General features: G+C 34.4%; 2 protein-coding genes across 7 annotated transcripts in view; one reads left to right on the plus strand and one right to left on the minus strand.

Moving 5' to 3' along the window:
• The window catches only part of LOC122252556 (phytanoyl-CoA dioxygenase domain-containing protein 1), an 11,571-nt gene extending 10,812 nt beyond the window's left edge, over positions 1 to 759 (plus strand). For all 3 annotated transcript variants that reach the window (XM_043015073.2, XM_043015075.2, XM_043015072.2), the window contains exons 7-8: positions 22 to 122; positions 332 to 759. In XM_043015073.2, the coding sequence (XP_042871007.2) occupies positions 22 to 122; positions 332 to 513 (283 nt within the window). In that variant the 3' untranslated portion in view covers positions 514 to 759. The remainder of the gene's footprint in view (positions 1 to 21; positions 123 to 331) is intronic.
• Positions 760 to 1,870: 1,111 nt separating this feature from the next.
• eIF2Bgamma (eukaryotic translation initiation factor 2B subunit gamma) overlaps positions 1,871 to 7,500 on the minus strand; it is a 6,870-nt gene continuing 1,240 nt past the window's right edge. For all 4 annotated transcript variants that reach the window (XM_043015069.2, XM_043015070.2, XM_043015068.2 and 1 more), the window contains exons 2-11: positions 7,476 to 7,500; positions 6,843 to 6,997; positions 6,524 to 6,698; positions 5,449 to 5,644; positions 4,890 to 4,996; positions 4,370 to 4,554; positions 3,998 to 4,081; positions 3,639 to 3,787; positions 3,079 to 3,176; positions 1,871 to 2,072 (exon numbers count right to left, since the gene is read on the minus strand). The exon at positions 7,476 to 7,500 is cut by the window's right edge and continues 133 nt beyond it. In XM_043015069.2, coding sequence (XP_042871003.1) covers positions 2,026 to 2,072; positions 3,079 to 3,176; positions 3,639 to 3,787; positions 3,998 to 4,081; positions 4,370 to 4,554; positions 4,890 to 4,996; positions 5,449 to 5,644; positions 6,524 to 6,698; positions 6,843 to 6,997; positions 7,476 to 7,500 — 1,221 coding nt within the window. In that variant the 3' untranslated portion in view covers positions 1,871 to 2,025. The remainder of the gene's footprint in view (positions 2,073 to 3,078; positions 3,177 to 3,638; positions 3,788 to 3,997; positions 4,082 to 4,369; positions 4,555 to 4,889; positions 4,997 to 5,448; positions 5,645 to 6,523; positions 6,699 to 6,842; positions 6,998 to 7,475) is intronic.

Raw genomic sequence — 7,500 nt, forward strand, 5'->3', positions numbered from 1 at the left:
GTCATACGAAATCCTTTACAGATTCATCCGCAACCCAAACAAGACAGGACCTCTGACTGTCTTTACTCACCCACCAGATCCTGATGACCCCAGTAAATATGTATCTGTCCCAGTGCCAAAAGGTAAATAAATATTCACAATTTATATAAAAAAAAACAAGTTTTAGCTTTGAAAGCAGAATAATTACTAAAATTCAAGATCAAGAAACTCACAAATGAAACAAACAATTTATCAAAAGAAAATCAGTGAACTAAAACCAAGTATGACTTAATAATTCCCGTATTTACTTATAAAGTCGTCACAGTAAGTAATAAAAAAAATCATCTTACAGGGTCACTGGTTCTTATCAACGGACAAGTGGACCACAAGAGTGCAAAAAACACTTCCCCAAATTCACGGCACATCTATACTTTCCATGTCATTGAGCGCCACAATACCAAATGGGATGAGAGGAACTGGCTCCAGCCTACTGCCCGCATGCCTTTCACAGGACTGTATGAAAACGAGCCATAAGTCACACCCTCTAGGCTCAGTAGGTTCAAACATAATGCAGTATGCTCAGTAAATCTATGTGCAATATTCAGATTTTTAAACTAATCTGTTCAATATATTTTAGAGCAGCAATGGAAGTGAAACTAATACTATGTATGCAACCCAGCATCAGATGTTTATATAACCTTTATTCTGATTACTTAATGAGTACTTATAATTGCAATCTGCATGCAGATGTGAAAACATTGATAATAAACCAAAAGACAATCTTGTAATTCCTTTTCCTTTGGTTGTCATGTAGATATATTTGAATTACAATAGCTTCGGAACTATTAAAACACTTTTGCACTCCTGCTTGTGTTACAATGAATCTGTGGTTCTAATAAAACTAATTACACACCTTAATATCTTGAAACTTGACCTTAATACACACAGAACAAATCAAGAAATGGCCAATTTACTTTTTTGGGTGGCAACCAACTGTTGTCAAACCTGACATTTTTTGACGCTTGCAGCAAAGTTATTATTAAGGGTAGTTTTGATGGGGATGGATTGCACTACTTGTACTTCCCAAAAAGATCCCCATTCATGAAAATAAATGGTATACACAGGAAGCAAAGATTAGTTGACGAAATCATAAGTTATCCATTAGCATAGAAAATTGAATTTGGGCACGCTTTTAAGTGGGAAAGGGTTGTACTTTTGCTCTGATATTGAAAAAAATATGCTCACATGGAAAAAAGGGAACAAGAGCCAGTATACATTTGTACCTAACTTAGTATTCATCATAGATGGTTTCACATTTTGAAGGGGTAGGTTTGCTCTTTATACTGGTATTAGAAATAAATACATACCTATGAGGAAGTTACAAAAATAACAAATTGAAGTTAGCCAATATAACAGATCAATTAAGATTTTACTTATATAAGGTACAAAGTTCAGTTTCCTTTCATCTGATGCATAGCTTTTTCTTTTCCTCATTTATATCTCCTTGGGGGTTTCTCCTGATGTCACGAACTATTTCATTTATAAATTATGTTATGACACATCATCTTCTTTGGCATATTCAGATCTATATTTCTCACAAAAATTTAGATTTTACCTCATTGAACTCCTGGATATCAAGCCAGGAGAAGGAATGAGATCTTATGACAAATGTTGCAGGTTCTAGAATTTTGCTCTAGCTACTCTGCAAAAAAATACTATAAATTAAAATACAGGAAAGACAGATAATGTGGCAGAAATATAAAGATGTATAAATATACATTACATATACAGTTATCTGTCTGTATGTATGAACACATGCACATTAAGAAGTTTGTATTTATAAAATATATGTATATACATACATAACCTGAAAAGGACATTAAAGACCAAGTACCACAACTCTTTATTGGTTCCTTTGTCAGAAATAAATGAAAAGCTTTTCAAGTAACTCTTCCATGTGAGCTGCTCAAACAAAATCAGATTTCTTGGGTATCTCCATTTGCTGCTTGCATTTGCCGTCTAATCCATGCTGCTAGACCACCTCAATTAAGCGAAGTCTTGAGATGCCTCCAGGATCTCGTTTGCGTATGTCTCTGTAGGAGGAAAGATAATATGTGCATTACTGTTTTTAAGAAGTGAATGTAGGTGTTTGATAAGTGATATAATTTAATTATAAGATCAAATAACTCTTCTGAGAAGGGGCATATCTTGAGATGTTTGGCCTGGACTGGGCATCTTAAGATGTGTATTCTATTATTTTCTAGACTCAAGGTATGATTTGAGTCAATATATTGTGTATTAGCAAAGTGATGCTAATTCCCATTATGTATGATACATTAGCTACACAAGTGCAGAAATAATATGCTTGTATTTTGAACAAAAAAATGCAGTGTGAAAGTGATCCCGGCTCTCGAAAAATGATGGTAGCAAAAGGGTTAAATAAAGTATTGGGTTGTGGTTCTCAGTCTTTGGGAGGTATCACTAAATTTCTCACAGGGTCAGGAAGGAGGGCATGAAGTGCTCACCCTTTACCATTAATAAATATGTATTTCCAACTGAATACAGAGGTAACTTCTCATGTCTCATGGAAGCACTGCTACGTCTCTCAATTCAATGTTGCTGTATGATGCATTGCCTTAAACATGTAATCCTTAGCCTAAAACTTTTAGACAAGCTTTTGGATCTGCTCAAAACTCTCTCACTTTGCGGTATGGCATAAGGGCATTAAGCTCATAATACTGATTGAAGGTGGACACATTCTAGCTCCCTCTAAGCTTACTGTGTGGGTGAGAGCAATGGTTCTATAGTCTGGTTCAAAATAAGACAACTAAAAGGAAAGTGATCAGACACCAATTTTACATAAAAATGGACTGTTGATAACATGTTCAGGTTAAAGAAATATATCTCAATAATGTTTTTGTTTCTGGAAAAGTAAAGAAACAATGAAGAAGAAGAAGAAGAAGAAGAAGAAGAAGAAGAAAAGGCTGACAACAAACAAATAAAGAAACACATCCACATATAAATACACTTATTACAACATAACAAAAATGTATAAAAAAAGATAAATAATGAAGAAATGGTGCAAGAAATTATGCTTACTGTTTTCCTCAATCCTTTCTGGGTCAGTAACAATACAGTTCTTGATGGTGCACTTTCTCTCTATGTTTGTAGTAATGAGGCTGTTTTCTATCACACACCTAAAGAAAAGAAGAGTTGGTTATCTATAGGTTTCCACAAGATTGCATATAAGGATAATTATCTTGACATAACTGATTCTTTCTTTAACCTGCTCTAAACTTATGCAATTCAGAAATGGAAAAAAATGAATGCCAATGTTTGAATCTCATAACTCAAAATTACTACTACTACTACAAATAATAACAATAAAAAATAATAACTTGAAAAATATCTTTAATCAGAAAAACTAACATGAAACAGAAACCTTGTAGTTTCCTATATTCTGAATCACAGTAGTCCAAAAAAACATGAACATATTTTTCACGCTTTCAATTTCTTCCAATAAATGCTAATTACTTAAAATCTTTTATCGCTATGAAATTTCCTCCACTCCCCAAATATGTGTATCTTCAGATTACCTAACAAGCCTCAAATCATTATTCACATGTGGACTGATATAAAACCTAACCAACTATACTCACCCTTGAGCAATGGTAACGTGATCACTCAGAACAGAGTTGACCAAGCGCGTAAATGAGTTAATTCGACAATGGTTGCCTACAACGCTGCCTGAGATATTTGTCTTCTCGCAAATCACTGACCCAGAGCCAATCATGCTATCTGGGCTTACCTGTAACGGAATTTAGTTTAACAAATGGTTTGTTTTAGTGATTTACTGGCATTTCTAATAAACAGCCCAAAAAAACTTCCTGTCTTTCTAAGGAAGATATACAAAATAGAATGTTCTTAATCTGGTTTATATCGTCATATATTTATAGTTAGGAACTTTCAATCCTTCATTCTTTATTGATGAAAAACCATGAACATATGAGACACTAACTTGTGCTTTTTCTTGTATATCAGCTGATGGGTGCTTGACACTCCATGCTGAGTTGGGATAAACTTCACTGAATAGTGTGTGCATCTGGAAAGAAAGTGGACAGATAAAAGAAATGCGATCTTCTTTTACTATGTGCAATAGCTTCTCATTATTACATATAAGATTTTCAAATCTAAAAATAAATCACTACCTAGACCACAAACATATAAATCATGTAGCCTCTGGAGAGACCACTGTCAGAAAGATAAAAAAAAACAAGCAATTTGTAAAACAATCAGAATTTGAATATGATGGGAATAAAACAGTTGCACCTTTTGAACCTATTTCATAAAACATGAATCCAATCTTTTACTGAGACTAATCTGTACCCACCTTTCGATTAAGCTCCCAATAATGATTAAGTGTGTTGGCACGAATGCAATATCCAGGATGGTGGTAAATATGGCAAACTCGGGCATCGAGTACCCTAGAGTTGTGGTGCCGTGACAGCACTACGCTGCTGTTGTATTTTGTAACAAGGTCGTTATACTCCTCCTCTTCCATCAAATCACAGATATCTGTTGATCAGAATTGCATTTAAAAATAACAGGTATAGAACACATGGAAAAAGATATATTCTTGTCCACAAAAAAGTGCATACATCATACAGGCATGGTCAGGTAAGGACACAGGGCAACGTGTCCCAATATCCTACAGGACGCCAGAAAATTATTGTGATGTTTTCTAGTCACATTATTTTTATTTTAATGTATGGATTTTCATGTATGAATTAAATCAGAGAAGACAGATTTGTGTACTAATGAGCAATTGCTACGTCAGATTGTAAGACAGGTTTCCAATTACAGAAACACTAAACTGCAATATTTCTAAAACCATGGTATTAGTAACATACCTAAATTCCTCTCATTTCTATTCTTTGTTGGAGGGTTCATCAACTGACGTGAAATTATACGTGGAATAATTTCCGCCTTCAATGATCCCATTTCAGCACAAGGAGACCTGAAATACATGTTTAACTCTGAGAATGAATGAAGAGTACAAAAAAACAGCCAATGACAGTATCTATAATATCAGATTTTACATCCTGATGAACCTTACTATACAGGATTACTTTGGACAAGATGAGGAAGGGGATAAAGATGTTCTGGGCTGTTACAGGGTGTTGTGCCTTTAACAAATATTTTCTTTTAACAAATTTACCAATAATTTTATAAATGATAAATAACATATTGTACTGTGAAATTCAAATGCATACTCTTCTGGTTTAAATGTACTTTTTCTTGGAAACTATTTATTTCAGTAAGCAAAAAAATAGCTCTTTGGTATTGGAAAAAAAAAGTTATCTTTAAAAATACTCGGAAATAAGTCCCAAAGATGGGAAAAAGTAAAACTAATGGCAAATTTACATCAGCAATTTGTTACATAAACTAAACATTAACACCAACACCTACTCTTTGGTCAGTGCATAATCCAAAAGCCATCTCTTCATCACATACAAATGAGCATCTGTGAGAGACGTTGACACATCGAGTGACTTTGCCTTCTTCATGACGCGATTGGAAAGTGTAACCACTTCGTCATAATCACCTCCAGCAACGGCAAACATTAAACGGCCTGTGCCACTTTCAGTGCAGATGACATCACTGCCTGTAAATCATAAGAATGAAAGATTTATCCCAAATGTAAAGAGCCAAACACACTAAATAAAAACAATTTATATTTACACTTTCCCAGAACACAGACAGTAATCAGAAATAAATCTTTGATATCTATTTCAACCCTTCCACTATGGGCATTTTTATAGGGTCTATCAAATTTGACTTTCAAGAGTATTCTTGGCTTGATGACATCACAATAAAATAAACTTTGACTCTCCCTATTCTTATCAGTCAATTCAATATTAGGTCTTGTGTATACATAAGCAAGCTAAGACTTGACAAAATTGTTCTGGTGTAAAGTCAGCATCCTTAACCACCTGAAATCATAATTCCCTGGCCATGCCCTGGCCAATAAATGAAAGAAATAGCAGGCAGACTTTGAGAGACAGACAGCAAACTCTGAAATCAGCACATTATTGATGTAGGAATTTCTTATTATTGGTTTTATGACTATATTACTTTAATTTATCTATTGTGAGACAATCATTTTTAAAAGTGGCTTGGCTCTACTGTAAATCAATTAACCCACTGACTCTGGGAACACAAACTGTGTACTATGGCTTCATTCTTTGTTTTTTTCCCCCCAAAAAAATTGTCAATATACTTTGAGTCATCAAGATTTCAATTAGTAGGCCTATCTGATCTTACCTGTTTACTTTATCTCTTGATTTTTTTTGTGAAAAAAGTTATTTCAGTTACTATCATTATCATTATAGATATCATTAATGCATTACGGAAGGAAAGGACTGACAACAGAGAAATAAAGTCTCTATTGCTAATCCTTTCACTCCAATAATGCAATAATCTAATGCGTGGATTTTCAACATGATCTTTCAATTTAGTAATCACAAAATCTGTTTTCACTTACTGAAGGTAGATTTTGTCTTGGGACCAGGAGGAACAGCCTTGAGAAATTGTGGCTGATGATTAGCAGTGAGCATAGTGAGTGCAGACCCTCTTGACCGATGCTGGTCCATCACTGACTGTAACTTCACGTCAGTTACTAGGTCGCTGCTAATGATCAGAACATCATCTACACTTTTCTGTAGGGAATAATAAACCATATATTGTGATATAATTGCATGTTGAAAAATTACAGTTATATACAGAACAATAGGAAGAATTTTTATACATTGATTTTTCTCATTTTCTAAAATATCCGACTACGAAGAATTCCACTTGAGTACCTTGATCTTCCCAGCAATGTGACGCAGTGAGTCGGCTGTCCCTGGGTCATCGGATGTGTTGACAGTTGCAATGTCAAGGCTGAGCTTGAGGCTGTATTGCTCAACCACTTTGCTTATGCTCTGCTCAGCTCCAGCACTGACCACAACAGTTACTTCTGTTAAGAGAAATGTCTACTGATGAACTGGCAAAAGAGTCAAATATTTTTGAAACAAAGTAATATTTGGATCTTTCCATAAATAACTACTACAGGGGCATTAATTAAGTGTTAATCTATTCACAAATTATTCATATACATTGGTTAGCACCTCTATTAAGCACTGACAAAAGGGGTTTAACCTTATCAATAGAAGAAGACAAAAAAAAATAAAGTAGAAGAAAGAAAGGAGTGAAGAAAAAAAAAGAAGAGAAGGAAAAGCAAAAGAAAAGAGAAAAAAAACAACAAAAGAAGAGAAGGAAAAGCAAAAGAAAAGAAAGAAAAAAAAAACAAAAGAAGAGAAGGAAAAGGCGAAAGAAAAGAAAGAAAAACAACAACAAAAGAAGAGAAGGAAAAGGCGAAAGAAAAGAAAGAAAGAAAAGAACGCATCTAAAACGAATCAAAGGTGAATGACGAAAATCCTCCGGCAAAGACCCACCCGTGAAGCCTGCCTCCTGGAGCAG

The sequence above is a fragment of the Penaeus japonicus genome, unplaced genomic scaffold (assembly GCF_977035675.1).
Source record: "Penaeus japonicus unplaced genomic scaffold, GWHDUDI00000001_assembly GWHDUDI00000013, whole genome shotgun sequence".
Classification (NCBI taxonomy): Eukaryota; Metazoa; Arthropoda; class Malacostraca; order Decapoda; family Penaeidae; genus Penaeus; species Penaeus japonicus.